The following is a 15,198-nucleotide window of genomic DNA, read 5'->3' as shown; positions in this document are numbered from 1 at the left end:
AAAAGCATGCTGCAGGTAATAGCAAATGCACTGAGACTTCCTGAAATAAGGGGAGCTTGGCCCGCTACATAACCTAAACTAAAAAGTTGTATCACTGCCATGAAAACACGCATTGAGATTGCAGCCAACTTGAGAACTGCTGGCCTGAGGAACAATAGATTTAGTGACGCCATTTAAATTTCTGAGACAAGACTGTGCCTCCTGGCACAAGCAAATAAACAGTATACACATATAGTAAATTAAGAATTTTGCACTGGCCTTATCCAGTGCCCCACAGTGATGCAATTGAAGTAAACAATGCTTTTAACAAGTACACTGTAGACTGGAATTGAATTCTTTTAGTGACAAGCTTTGCCCGCCATGGTGGCTCAGTGGTTAGGGCGCTTGGCTACTGATCCGGAGTACCCGGGTTCGAACCCAACCGCGGAGGCTGTGTTTCGATGGAGGTAAAACGTTAAGGCGCCCATGTGCTGTGCCATGTCAGTGCAAGTTAAAGATCCCCAGGTTGTCAAAATTATTCCGGAGCCCTCCACTACAGACCTCTTTCTTCCTTTCTTCTCTTAGTCCCTCCTTTATCCCTTCCCTTATGGCCAGGTGTCTGTCCATATGTGAGACAGATACTGCGCCATTTCCTTTCCCCAAAAACTAAATTTAATTTAGTGGCAACCATATAAGTTGCAAAAAACCCTGAACTAATCAATCTTACCCAAGCGAACCATATGACTACAAATATTAGGGAGGACTTCAAAAGGCCAAGTGCAAAGTACCGTTTTTATCAAAAGTGGGGAGCCTACCACAACCATGGCGACAGCAGGAACAAGCAGAGATGCCTGCTGGTACTGACACACTGCCCCAGGCGAGCTGGCATGTCCCTCTTGCTCTCACGAGGCCTATCAGCTGTCATGCCTGACACTCAGTGATGCTATCATCCTAACAGAAATGTTTGCAAGATGTTTTGTTGCTACGCAAGTGTTTCTGTAGCACTTCCTTTCTTTACCAAGCTTATGAATTTGTCAGAACAGGCTTCTGGCTCTACACAGCTCCCTACTATGACACCTGATGAGACACGATTCTACTGAAACTAGCAAACAAATTCACATGCAATATTAACATACTGGCAGGAGAGATGACATCAGTATATTCCAACGCCAGAAGTATTGTAACCTTGAGGCTCGGCAGCCCGTTGAAAAAAAACTGACTGTTTCTAAATGCAGTTGCTACCTGTGAAACCTTAGCACATTATGCTACAAAACTGAGAGGGCTAAGTAAGGAAGCCTAATGCCATTAACAAATCTTGAACCAATTTTCACCCAACGAAAAGTGTGCCAGTTCATCTGCATGTACTAAAAAGAAAAAAAATTGTAGGGTTTAGAATCCCAAAGAGACATGGGCTATGAGGGACACCTGTCCTGGAGAGCTCCGGATCAACTTAGACCCCACGGTGTTTCTTTAACCTGCACTGACGTCGCACAGCACAAGGGAGTTTTTTTTATTTTAGCTCGATCTAAATATGGTCACCACAGCTGGAAAAAGAAAGACCAACCCAAGAATTACAATTTAAAACCAAGGCAATTTCTACAATGACCACTGCAAACCTTAAAAAAATAAAATATATTTGCTTGAACTGAGCAGCTCCTCTGCAAATGCCATTTTCTGTAATGTGAACAAGATTTTTAATTTTCAAAGTTATTAAGTGGCTGCACCACAGGAACATAATTTCTCAGGTAAAAGGAAACGTAGAAATTGAGTGTTCGACATGTGAACAAGTTACAGAAGCCAACAACGACCCTTGGAGATGTCACGACAAGGCTGCCACATTTGCCAAGTTTCAATGAGCTCATTAGTTGGCAGATACAGTCACTGACAGAGACGCATAAAGCAAATTTTTTTGTAACACAACTGAAATCATGTTCATCTGGTGCTCCGGTATCCATGTGCAAATGCTGAGCCACCAGCATATAAGAATAAGTTATTTGTTAAGTGTTGCTTGGTATCCTGTTATTTCACTGTCCTATGCCGACGTGGCTTGGGACCCAGTAGAACCTTATCGTATGTCCTTGTGTTGTGAAATTTTCGATGTTGTGTATGATGTTGCCTACTAAGGGTTCAATTGCATTTCTTGACTGCAGCGCTGTGAGTAGGCTCAGAGAATCGGTGTATATTATACTGTTTTCGATGTTCTCATGTATTACTTTGTCCACAGCCATACAGACTGTATAGGATTCCGCAGTAAAAATTGATACATAACTTGGTAATCTTACTATTTTTTCCCATTTCCCCTGTACTACGGCACTTCCAACGTGCATCACTGTTTTAGAGCCATCTGTGTAAAACTCTTATGTAGCTCGAATATTTCTCTTTAAAAGCCAAGTATTCTTGTAGTAGGTGTTTGTGTTGTGTTGTGTTGTGTTTTATGGCATATAGGCAACTGAGGCCATCATGCGCCAAGAACAAGGTATAGGAAAAGTCTTTTGTTGAATATTAAAGAAATGCAAGAATCATCCTCGCTCTAGCGGCCCTCAACCATTAATATTACCCAGTGAACACAAACATAAATTTTATAAATGGCTACAAGTAAAAGCTTAAAAGAGGGCCGGGTAACTTTAGTAGCCTTCCTTGGCTGCAGAAGGACATCGAGGCTCCCAACCAATCAAAATAAAAGCCTCAGCTTTTTTCTGAGGCATGAGAAACTGGCTGAGGTGTACTAAAATTCAAACAAACCAGTAGGTAAAAAATTTAGAGTCTCTTGAGAAATCCCGTTTCGTTAAGAAAGCTAAAAACACATGATATACTAACAATTGCATCATCTCCTAAAAGCAGTGCGGGATGAAAAGGAATGCATTTATTATAAAATTCAGTAAAATACGCTTTTCTTAGTTCTTCCAGTTCCACACAAGAGAATAAAATGCGGTTAACCGTGAGTTCATCTCCACATTCTTGGCAAACAGGTTTGTCTCGTTTTGTTAGAAGGAAGTTGTGCGTAACGTGCGTGTGGCCTATTCGGAGACGGCATAAGATCACTTCCTTGAAATGTTCTTGGTGCACACAAGACTTAAATTCACCTAAAACTGGTTTTACCAAGTGTAGTTTATTTTTGACCTCATTGTTCCAAGCCGACTGCCATTTTTTTCTTAGTTTCCTTGCTACTAGTTAGTTAGTTATATTGATTTTAATGGCGCAAAAGCAACTGAGGCTATGATGCGCCAAACACACGGTTAGAGCTTTTGTTAAAGGTTACGCTTTTTACATCTAAAGTTTGTATAAAACATTGGCTTCTCTGAGATTAAAAATGCTTGAAAAATCAACCAGTGCTTGATCTCCTAAAATTAACATGGGGTGTAGTGGGATGTATTCATTGTACAATGTTGTGAAATATTTTTTCCTCAGTTGTTCCAGTTTTGTGCATACAATTAAAATGTGGTTTACCGTGAGTTCATTGCCACACATTTCGCAGAGAGGTTTGTCTTTTTTTGTCAGTAAGAAGTTGTGAGTAAGGTGTGTGTGTCCAATGCGTAGTTGACACAAAATAACTTCTATGAAACGCTCCTGATGTTTACATGATCTCCATTCTCCCAAAACGGGTTTTATAGAATGTAGTTTGTTGTCTTGTCTGTTCGTCCCATGCAATCTGCCACTTATTCCTGAGTTTACTGTGCAGTAATTTAGAAAAATCCCTCTGTGGTATGTTAACTTGTTTTATATGGCCAATTCTAGCTTGTGCTGTGCAAGCATCTGCTCTCTCATTACCTAAAATTCCAACATGGCTAGGGACCCAGCAGAATATAATGTTATGTTTTTGCTTTGTAATTTTAACTATGTTATGTATGATTTTTCCTATTATGGGTCCAGAAGCATTTGTAGAATGCAGCGCTTTGAGCATACTCAGTGAATCGGTGTAAATGATGCTATTTTTTATGTTTTGTTTTTTATTTGTTCTACAGCTACAAAGATGGCATAACACTCCGCAGTAAATACCGATGCATACTGTGGCAATCGTATCATTTTTTCATTTGTTCCTTGAATTACTGCACTTCCGACATGACTTTCTGTTTTTGAGCCATCAGTGTAAAATTCAGTGTAAGTGTCATATTTTTCTAGTAGTGCAAAGAACTCTTGTAGTATGTGCCCGTGTGGCATTTTCTCTTTGTTTACATGTGTCAGTGTGAAGTCACACACCGAAGGGAGGCTGTACCATGGTGGCAGATATTCATGTCTTTGTGCAATATTCGGTAGGGCGTCCAGCACTGCTAAGTCTTCACATTTATCTTCAAAGCGCATTATTAGTGGTCTGATAAAATGTGGTTTATTATTGAATAATCTTCTAGATGGGCACTTGGTAACAATGGGATAGCAGAGATGTTTAGGGAGAGAACGGGTTTTTAGGATGTACGTGCATGTTAGTGTGACTCTTCTATCCTCTAGTGTGGGCTCATTAACTTCAACATAAAGACTATTTACCGGGGATGTTCTATATGCTCCAGTTGATAGGCGCAGGCCAAGATTATGAACAGGATCCAGTTGTTTCAAGTAGGATGCTCTTGCCGAACCATATACTATGCACCCGTAGTCCAGCTTGGAGCGCACTAAAGAGCGATATATTTGTAATAGGCATGCTCTATCGGACCCCCACCATTTTCGCGAGAGTACCTTTAATACATTGAGGGCTTGGGATGCTTTCTTTTTCAGGTTGTTAATGTGTGGTAGAAATGTAAGTTTCTTGTCAAAAGTGACGCCTAAAAATTTATGTTCCTGTTTGACTGGCAGTGTGGTTTGATTCAAGCACAGATTGGGATCGACCTGTAGGCCTCGTCGTAATGAGAACAAAACAGCTACTGTTTTTTGAGAGGAGAACTTGAATCCATTTTTCTCTGCCCAAGCAGCCAGTTTATTTAGTGTGATTTGTATTTGTCTCTCGCAGGACAGTATGTTGGAAGAAGTGTATGCTATCTGTAGGTCATCTACATAAACTGAATACATTACGGACTTGGGTATTACTTTGGCCAAAGAATTCATTTTTACTATGAAGAGTGTCATACTTAAAATGCATCCCTGGGGTACGCCATTCTCTTGGGTGAATGTCATTGACAGAGTTGCTCCTAGACGGACTCTGAATGTGCGGTTGGTCAGGAAGTCGTTCAAGCAGTTTAGCATCCTGCCGCGGATCCCTAGCTCTGCTAGGTCATGGAGGATGCCGAACTTCCACGTGGTATCATAGGCCTTCTCCAAATCGAAGAAGACCCCGATACAGTGCTGTTTGTGGATGAACGCCTCTGGGATGGTGTTTTCTAGGCGGACAAGGTGATCAGTGGTCGAGCATGCTTTCTTAAATCCACATTGATGTACATCTAAGAGTCGACGAGATTCAAGTGTGAAGGTCAGTCTAATGCTTATTATGCTTTCGAAAGATTTAGCAATGCAGCTGGTGAGGGCTATCGGTCTGTAATTGTTAGGACTTGTTGGTGGTTTTCCGGGTTTCAGAAAAGGTACTATTATTGCTTTCTTCCACTCCTCAGGTATATACCCAGTTGTCCATATTTTATTAAAGAATTTCAACAATGCCTGCACGGCAGCCTCAGAGAGGTGGGCGAGCATAATGTAATGCACATTATCTGGGCCTGGTGCTGTCTTTTTACCACAAGATAATGCCCTGATCAATTCCTGGAGTGTGATGGGTTGGTTGTAGTCCTCGTGCATACCTGCTGCAAATGGAAGTTTTTGTTTTTCTGCTATTGCTTTGTGCTTCTGGAACGTGTTTGTGTAATTGGACGAACTGGAAACATCAGCAAAATGCTCACCCAGTATGTTGGACTGTTCCTCTAATGATGTTTGTGTCCCAGGTGTAGTCAATAGAGGAAGTGTGAAAGGGGTATGGTCACTACTGAATCTACAAACTTTTTCCCACATCTTTTTTGAGGTTATTGAGCTGTTTATTGAGGACACATATTTCTGCCAAGAGGATTTCTCGGCATTTCTTCGAATGAATCGCGCTCTGGCCTTGGCCCTCTTAAAGGCAATCAAGTTCTCCGCTGTTGGATACCGACGCAGAGAGCCTCAAGCTTTATTTTGTTGTTTTTTTGCTAATGTGCATTCTTGTGTCCACCATACTTTATGTTTTTTGTGTACGAGTCCTGTTGTTTGTGGTATGGCTAGTGTAGCGGCCGATATTATGCATGTAGTAAACCTTTCGTTAATTTCGTCTATGATGAGGTCTTCGCAAAATTCTTTTTCTAGTGTGGCGTTAGCTGTAAAAAGTGACCAGTCGGCGAGGTGAAGTTTCCAGCGCCGTGGTCTTGTGAGGATGACTAGAGTAGACGATGAGAGGCTGATGATAATAGGCAGGTGATCACTTCCCAGAGGCTCATTTAAAACATCCCATTTAAAATCGTTAAAAAGCGATGGTGTTGCGAAAGCTAAATCGAGAAAGCTCATTTTTGCCGAGCTTGGGCAACAATAAGTTGCTTTTCCCGTATTTAAAAGATAATATTTGAGAGGATAAAATCTTCAATTATTTGTCCCCTTGAGTCACATCAAGAAATTCTTGTATGATATGTTGTTGTGGAACTGTGCAAGAGTAAAATCGCAGACTCTAGGAAAATTGTACCACGGAGGTAGCGGATCTTGCCTTTGTGCAACACCGGGTAATATGTCCAGTATGTCGAAATTCTGGCACATATCTTCAAATCGCAAGAGTAGAGGCTTGGTGGCTTGTGGTTTGTTGTTGAATATTATTCTGGAAGGGCAACTTGTTACACGTGGATAGCAGATGTGTTTTGGTAGTGACCTTATTTTAAGGATATAGGAACAAGTCAGAGTGGTTCTATCTTCAAGAGGAGGTTCGTTAGTTTCTACATAAAGGCTAACTATGGGAGATGTTCTGTACGCACCACAAGAGAGGCGTAGGCCTGAGTTGTGTACTGGATCCAATTTTTTAGATATGACGGTCTTGCTGAACCGTACACAATGCACCCATAATCTAACAACGAACGTACCAAAGAGCGGTATATGCGCAGAAGGCGTGTTCTATCGGAACCCCAATGTTTCCGTGAAAGCACTTTCAGTATGTTTAAAGATTGGGAGGCTTTCTTTCTCAGCGTGTTTATGTGAGGTAGAAATGTTAGTTTTTTGTCGAATGTTATGCCTAAAAATTTATGTTCTTGTTTTATTGGTAGCAGAGTTTCATTTCGATGTAGAGTGGGGTCGTTGTGCAAGCCTCTTTTGAGCGAGAAAAGAATTGCAACTGTTTTTTGTGGGGAGAACTTAAACCCGTTTTTGTCTGCCCAAACCGCTAGTCTGTTTAGTGTGAGCTGTATCTGTCTCTCACAGGTTGATAAGTTGGATGATGTGCATGCAATTTGAAGGTCATCAACATATACAGAATACATGATGGACTTTGGATTTATTTTCGATATGAAATTCATTTTTACAACAAAGAGCGTGGTACTCAGAATGCACCCCTGTGGTACTCCGTTTTCTTGAACGAATTCTTCGGAAAGTGTTGAACCCAGGCGTACATGAAATGAGCGTTCCGACAGGAAATCTTTCAGGCAGTTCAGCATCCTTCCGCGGATACCTAGGTCTGCTAGGTCGCGGAGAATGCCAAACCTCCAGGTAGTGTCGTAAGCCTTTTCCATATCAAAAAATACTGCTAGACAGTGTTGCCTGTGTATGAACGCTTCTCGTACAGTGTTTTCAAGGCACACGAGATGGTCAGTTGTCGAGCATCCTTTTTTAAACCCACATTGTTGGATGTCGAGAAGTTCACGGTTTTCGAGGGTAAACATTAACCTGATATTCAACACACTTTCGAAAGATTTGGCGAGGCAACTTGTGAGTGCTATGGGTCTGTAGCTAGCAGCGGAAGTGGGTGGCTTTTCAGGCTTCAGTAATGGCACAATAACTGCTTTTTTCCAAGCCTCTGGTATTTTTCCTAGTTTCCATATTTTGTTAAAAAATTTTAGAAGTGCTTCTACTGATGCTTCGGAAAGGTGTGCCAGCATCTCATAATGTATTTCATCAAGGCCGGGTGCTATCTGTTTGCCAGCCGACAGTACTTTATGTATTTCCTCGAGTGTAATTAGGCTGTTATATGGCTCGTTCAAACCGCCACTTGTTGGAAGTCTTTGTTTTTCAGCCATGTTTTTTTGCCTTAAAAATGACTGTGTAATGTGCGGAACTAGAAATTGTAGAAAAATGTTTCGCTAGAACGTCTGCCTGTTGTTTAATACTTGTTTGTATGCCTGGGCCTGTGAAAAAAGGGATTGTGAAGGGAGAGTAGCTGCCATTTATTTTGTGAACTTGCTCCCACATTTTCTTCGATGTTATTGAACTGTTTATAGATGTTATATATTTCTGCCATGATGTTTTTTCGGCGCTTCGACGAATATACCTCGCTTTGGCTCTTGCTTTTTTGAAATTAACAAGGTTTTGGTGAGTAAGGTACCTACGAAAAATTCCCCATGCTTTATTTTGTTTCCGTTTCGCTCCTCTACATTCTTGTGAGTACCAAGGCTTCTGACGTTGTCTCACTACGCCCGACGACTGAGGAATAGATATGCGTGCAGCAGCAATTATACAGGTTGTGAAAATCTTATTTAGTTCGCCAACACTTAGATCATCCGAAAATAGTTTCTCCAGACTAGCATTTTCACGAAACAGTGCCCAGTCAGCCAAGTGTAATTTCCAACGACGAGGTTTGCTCGAAATGACTGACGGAGAGGATGACAGGCTAATAATTATTGGCAAATGATCACTTCCACGTGGGTCATCAAGAACATCCCATTTAAAATCAGTAAAAACAGATGGTGAACTAAACGATAAGACTAAACAGCTCATTTTTCCAGTGCTTGGGGTACAATATGTGTGTTTTCCTGAATTTAGCAGAAAGACATTATTGCATAGAACAAAATCTTCCAAAACGCGGCCTCTAGTGTCAGTTTCTTCACTTCCCCAGAAAAAGGAGTGCGCATTAAAATCCCCGGCTAAGAGATATGGCTCCGGTAGCTGTTCTAGCAGTGTTTCCATGTCTTGAAGTGTAACCATTTGGTGTGGCTCGAGATATATGGAACATATTGTGATAGTTTTAAAATGGATAACAGTGACTGCAACCGCTTCAAATTTGGTTTTTAACTTGATTTCACGGGTTGCAAAACGAGACTGGATGATAATCGCAACACCTCCAGAGAGCCTACTCGCTTGCTCTCGGTCACACCGAAAGACTTGGTATTTTTTTTAAATGTTTGTATGTTTAGAACCTAAGTTTATTTCCTGTAGGCATAACGCCACAGGGGAAAAAGAGTTTAAAAGATCTGTTACATCACTGCAATTTTTTAAAAGCCCTCGGCAGTTCCAACTAATTAGGAATGTCATGTTGGATAAGTTTTGAGGGAGTAAAAAAAAAAAACTTGTTCAAGTTTTTAAGGGTCCTGTAATGGAGGCCCTGTCTTTTCTTTTACGCTCAAGAGAGCTGTTCCGCCGTTGTAGCGGGGGCGAGTTTTGAGTTGTGTCCATTGCCTCACTAGAGGCCCTGGATGGCTGCGGAGAACCCGCGGGTGTGCGGTTTAGAGGCCTCTCCCGACTGCGGGAAGCCTTGAGGGCGGCCGGCTGAAATGCCGGCATGCCCTTTTTTCCGGATGGCAGGGCAGCCTTCGCTGCGTCTGCCGGGGGCGGGAATGGCCCTGCCAGAGGCTTTGCCTGGGCAGTGGCCAGAGCCGGGTGTGGTGCTCCGCCCTTGCGCACCACATCCGCGAAGTTTGTCTTTGCAGTGAATAGAAACGGGTTTGTAAGTGCCAAACTTTTTCTAGCTTCTTTGAATGATATGTTTTCCTTTGTTTTCAGAGTTATGATCTCTTTTTCATTTTTCCATCTTGGACAAGACCTGGAGTAAGCAGGGTGATCGCCTTCGCAGTTGGCACAGAGGGAGGCCACTGCATCGCAGTTCTCAGTTGCATGTTCTTTCGAGGCACATTTCGCGCAGGTTTTATGACCGCGGCAGCTGGTTGACCCATGGCCATCTCTTTGACAGTTAAAGCATCTGCGAGGGTTAGGTATGTATGTTCGGACTTGTATTTTCAAGTATACCACTTCTATTGTCTCAGGTAGTGTGCTTGCATAGAATGTTAGGATCAAGTGCTTTGTAGGAATTTATTTATCGTCTTTACGTATGGCGATTCTCTGGACATTGACAACATTTTGTTCAGAAAGACCATCTAGCATTTCCTTCTCGGTGATGTGGAGGAAGTCCGGGTCGGAGATTACGCCACGGACGGTATTCAGGGTTCGATGTGCGGTGACGGTCACGGGAACATCCCCAATAGATTGAATGGCTGGGAGCTTTGCATGCTGTGCTTCGTTGTCAAGTTGGAGTAGAAGGTCTCCACTGGCTATTTTGCTGACTTTGTATTTTATGCCTAAGGATTCTGTCAAGCATTTTGACACGAGGAATGGGGACAATATTCGAGCTGGTTTTTCTTGGATTTGAGAATGGATCACATGATATTTAGCAAAATTCTTTTTGGGTCTCTGCAGGAACTCTGCTGTGGCTTCGGTCCGCCTCCTTTTATCGGGGCAATCAGATGCTGAGAGAAGGTTTGCCATAGATTAAGCATGTTGTTCGGCCGTGGTGCCAGCCACCCACCATGGAGTCCAACAAGGGGACAGGAACTTGCAAGAAGTCCTGCCCAAGCCAGCTGTACACCTCGACTATAAACCAATATGACGCAACTCAGGGTGGTTGGCTACACAAGGTTAACCCTCGCTGCCAGGGAAAAAAGGAAGAAACTAGAAGTGAGTAGGAGACAGGAGAGTTGTGAGAAGGGGTAGGAAAGCTAAAGATTTAGGGGAGGATAGGAAAAGGCGACTGCCGATTTCCTCCGGTCGGGTCAGGCCGCAGGTGCCGTCTACAGGAAGCTGGGGCCAAAGTGGTGTGTTGCCTCCGCCGAGGGGCCTTAAAGGTCCAAATGCCCGGCATCAGCTCAACCACCAGGATCCCCTTTTCCCCGGACACGGCGATGCCACACACGGCCAGGCGCGGGTGCTCGGGTCCGTGGTGATGTACGGTTCACCATCATCCCATTTTGGGGATGTCCCTGCGGATGCCTGGGAACTCGCGGTGTCGCCACTCACTGACGCCTGCAAGCTGCAGGCGCCCCCCTGCGGGGATTCATTAACTTTCATCCGCTTGCAAATACAATGTGCAAAAATGGCACAATGAAGCACCATGTGACATGCACCGCTTGCAAATACAATGTGCAAAAATGGCACAATGAAGCACCATGTGACATGCATGGAACAGAATGGTGGGAGATTTGAACCACCCCAGCAGGGTCACATCAAATAACAAGGAACGCACAAGCCACAATGTACGTACATGCTATCACATTCTGTTGACCTCTGCTGTATTCATTAAAGTATCTCCTCCTCCTCACATTCTGTCTGATTGTCCCACCAATGTTTTGTGCAAGTAAATATGGCTTTGAAGCAGGTTTTTCGCACCAAACAAGGTTAGTTCAGCTTAAACATGACGAAACAGTGGTAATAGGGTAGAGTATACATTCTTAGAGTACCAGGTGTTTAATTTGGGTCAGTTTTTGGACCCCCAGTCCACAAATGAGTACGCTACTAAAACTGTGAACACATCAATGCAGTTAGAAATCAAGTGTGCTATGTGGGGCTTGTACAATGCGGAAATTAGAATTTGCTGTGCAAAAAACATCAACTACGGAACACCGCAGCAAAAAGACAGTAAAACTAAATAGGCAGTACACATTGCAATGTGACCAGTTGCACTCTAAGCAATAAGACCTAAGAAGCTGCAATTTCTATAATTTTTCTGGTATGGGCCTACTAAGCAGGCCATTATGTGCAAATTTACATGTAAGAGTTTGGAAGCTTTATGTGGAATTAAAGGCCTCTTTCACAAACTGGTACATGTCATGAGGACATATCAGCATACCATGTATGGGCTGTATTACTGAAATGATGGCAACCTTCAATGAGTTGACATTCGTTGATTCCTTCCTCTTTTTGCTGCTCTAATCTCACGAAGCAACCAGAGGTGATCAATCAAGTCTAACTAGAAATTCGAACAAGCAGCAAACTTAGAATGCAGAGCTTTGTTGTGGGCACTTGTGGGATGATGAAGAAAATTGCATCATCCCATAAGCACACACACATCCCATAAGCACACACACATCCCATAAGCAACACACAGAACAATGGTGGCTGTGGTGAGCACACAGTGCCAAGTGCTTATGTTCTATTTGTGCAGCAGCTTGAAAAGCCCTCGACTTTGAAACAGTTGCTGTCCCAGTTAGTCAGGTAAAGCTCATCCTGAAGACTGAACAGGTCATCTCCATTTTTAGTCAAACGTTTGTGCCAAATTCCACACAATTTCAGCACTACCGAGGCCACAGACACAACATTTAGACAAGCGTTCACATTGAAGTTGTGGATGCTACCTAACTTCAGCGGCTGAAATTAAACCTCCCGAGTTGAGCATGGCATGCGAGCACTGTAGCTCAGTATACACTCTCTAAAAACACAAGAGACCCCTTAGGAACCCAAAAAAAATTGGAAGGGATACTTAAGCTCCACGTTAAGGCTATGACACGACAGTGTAACGTGTTAATTCCCACATATGCAGAAGATCATTCTCTATGTTACATTCACAGATCCCTGGGAGTCCACATGGCCCTCCTGGTGCAGTGGTGCAGCAGTTAAGCGATGTGCCACTGCCCTAAGATGGCAGGTGCTCCCAACGGTGGGCCTCATGCAGCCCAGGTTCTCTTCCCAAGTGACCAATCATTAACTGCCACCTGCAACTATGGGCAGTTTGCTAGCTATCATGTTGGCAGGTTGTGATAACGCCGCAAGGTCACGTGACTTAGGTCGCCCACTTGCCTTCTAAGGCAGGTCCACCTGCCAGAGCCATGCCCGTGATTTCTCGCTAAAAACGCCGACAGCGGATTTTCTGGAGAACGGGCCCTTTAACGCGACAGGAATAAAAGCTTTCTACTTAGTCCATCAACAAGATTTACAAAGATTGAAGTCGCAATTAGTAGTGGAGTAATCAAATAAGCCAGTACTAGCCAGCATTACCACCACTTTTCTTGTACTGTTGCTAGAGCAGAAATTTTCTAAACTAGGTGCAAAAAAAATTTTCCAACGTTACCGAAAGAAGCGTAGTAAAATCCCGCCATGTTTTCGCATCGCCAACTCCTCGAAGTTCGCGGCAGGATGTGAACCACGGTTATGAAAATCAGGCAACAAGTTTTAGCATACTCGTGTCAACAGCTCCACCGGAGGCGTTTCCAATTCGGAAGCCGTCGAATGCTAACCCAAGCGCTTATATTGCAGTTCAGGAGAGCAAGCTGCCGGGCTAGTTGGTGATGCATGTTGAGCGCTCGTGAACCTGTTTTTGTGTCTCAGTCCCTCATCCGGTATTATGCGCTTCCTAGTTTACAACACGCTTATATTGCTATCGCCAACCCTGCCAGCAGCCACAGATAACCGTATCAGACGATGCGCCCTTTTCAGGATTCAATCAATCGGTTCTATTCCGGAGGGCGTTCCTCTCAGCGGACACCGTACCGCGTGCAGCAAGCTGGCCTGAAAGAGCGAATTCGATATGAGAACTACAAGCTCGACGGTAAAAGCGTCGTGCCAACTAGAATGAAAGCTCCATTTCGCGACGTTGATGACTCGGGGAACACGCAATCCGTGTGGCCAAAGCAGAACGCTACAATACGCCCATTGTTATGTAGGTCAGTCTGGACGGGTACTCTGCCCGAAAAAACATCTGAACACAGAATACGCTCGAACACAAGCGCGAAGACAAACGCGGAGAGCACCGCGCGAGCGGAACGGATAGGTGCGTCACTTGTGTGCGCGTCTCCGGAACAATCGTGCGGCCGAACACCTGCTGGCGTAACACCTCCTCCGCTTGTGGTTCGTTACGCAAAGACACGAGTGTCATAAACAAAGTAGCGAGGCGAGAACCACGTGGACGGTTGTCCGAGCCCCGTTACACCAACGCAGCCCAAGAATGAAGTTATCAAAAAGAGACAACGCGAAGTAGGTACAACACAGTAGACGGAAGGCTGCGCTGCTCCTGCTCTTCTGACGTGGGTCGCACGGGCTCGGACTCGCGCAACACAAGCGCGACCCTGAGCGACTGCTTCGTACTTGTGAACTTGTTGCACTCGCAGACGTCAGTAACGCACAAAAGAAAGTGTTGAAGAAAGCGAACAAGGCTCACCAAGCGCTAGCGAGGTAGCTGACAACACCCACAGCAACGTCGCACTTGACAACAGCACTCGCCGTTCATACGGCGGCACGGGTGATGACGCTCCGCGCCCGCATATTTCACGGAGACACACACGCCGCATGTTCACGTTCTCCAATCCGTTTCCGCGTCGTGCTCAACACATTCCCTGGGAAGGGCCTCTTGATGTTGTTGAAGTGCGCCGGCGTGGCATGTTCGATAATTTCCCACTTCTGGGGTCGACACCGCCGTATCCACCTCCCTACCCGTCAACAAATAGCGCTAGTTAGACTGCGCAAATACAGCAGTTGGGAAACTTCATACCGCTGTGCTGCAAACTGAGAGAACGCTAGGAACGCCGAGAGAGGCGCTGGCATCGCATTAAGATCGACAATGGTCGGATGTGATCGACTTTGCAGCCGTATGGCCGCAAGAAGCCAAACAGTGTTGCCAAATAGTTCAAACCATGTGTCGCCAAATTGCTCGTAGTAGCCCAAATGTATCCAAAAGCGAAAATTTTCATTAACCCAAAAGTAGCCAGAAAGTTTTGATTTTTTTCTTGTAAGGTACTGCATATTCATATTAATTTATTTTCCGCTAGTATAGCTACACTATTAGAAGTGGCGCAAAGCTGACTTGCAATTGAACTCATGATCAGACTGATTAAGCAAATTTGGTGTTCATCCGAAATGTCGTGTTTTATTTTTTTCAAGCATAAAAATCACAAAAATAACAGCGCACAATAAACTCGCTGAGCAAAGGTATGCATTAAGCCATGCAGTATACAATTTCACTGAAAACAAGAAAATAAAAGAAACTTTGCAATAAATTGCAAGACAAAATCTAGTACATATATGGCAGCTAGCACAAAATCTAGCACAATGGATAGAAAAAAGTGGACTAGAGAAAGGTCGCAGGTGTTTCAGGCATCATGAGCT

The 15,198-nt window shown here is 43.8% G+C and overlaps 2 protein-coding genes across 4 annotated transcripts in view; both read right to left on the bottom strand.

The window, feature by feature from the left end:
• Positions 1 to 14,560, bottom strand: part of LOC144100791 (transmembrane protein 130-like) — a 50,899-nt gene extending 36,339 nt beyond the window's left edge. For all 3 annotated transcript variants that reach the window (XM_077633651.1, XM_077633650.1, XM_077633649.1), the window contains exon 1: positions 14,255 to 14,560. In XM_077633651.1, coding sequence (XP_077489777.1) covers positions 14,255 to 14,384 — 130 coding nt within the window. In that variant the 5' untranslated portion in view covers positions 14,385 to 14,560. The remainder of the gene's footprint in view (positions 1 to 14,254) is intronic.
• Positions 7,847 to 12,768, bottom strand: LOC144101464 (uncharacterized). The gene is made up of 3 exons (XM_077634648.1): positions 12,757 to 12,768; positions 9,516 to 9,753; positions 7,847 to 9,215 (listed from the first exon to the last, which is right to left on the bottom strand). The coding sequence occupies exons 1-3, from the start codon at positions 12,766 to 12,768 to the stop codon at positions 8,128 to 8,130; spliced, it is 1,338 nt and encodes a 445-aa protein (XP_077490774.1). The 3' UTR covers positions 7,847 to 8,127.
• Positions 14,561 to 15,198: the final 638 nt, after the last annotated feature.

This window comes from Amblyomma americanum, chromosome 8 (assembly GCF_052857255.1).
Source record: "Amblyomma americanum isolate KBUSLIRL-KWMA chromosome 8, ASM5285725v1, whole genome shotgun sequence".
NCBI classification, from domain to species: domain Eukaryota; kingdom Metazoa; phylum Arthropoda; class Arachnida; order Ixodida; family Ixodidae; genus Amblyomma; species Amblyomma americanum.
This window is presented reverse-complemented; position numbering and strand designations above follow the sequence as displayed.

Bases quoted from the DNA above. Each gene is read 5' to 3' on its own strand.
- LOC144101464 (XM_077634648.1), bottom strand. The intron at 9,216-9,515 runs GTGAGGCAATGG...AAAAATACCAAG, and splicing joins GCAGCCATCCAGGGCCTCTA to TCTTTCGGTGTGACCGAGAG.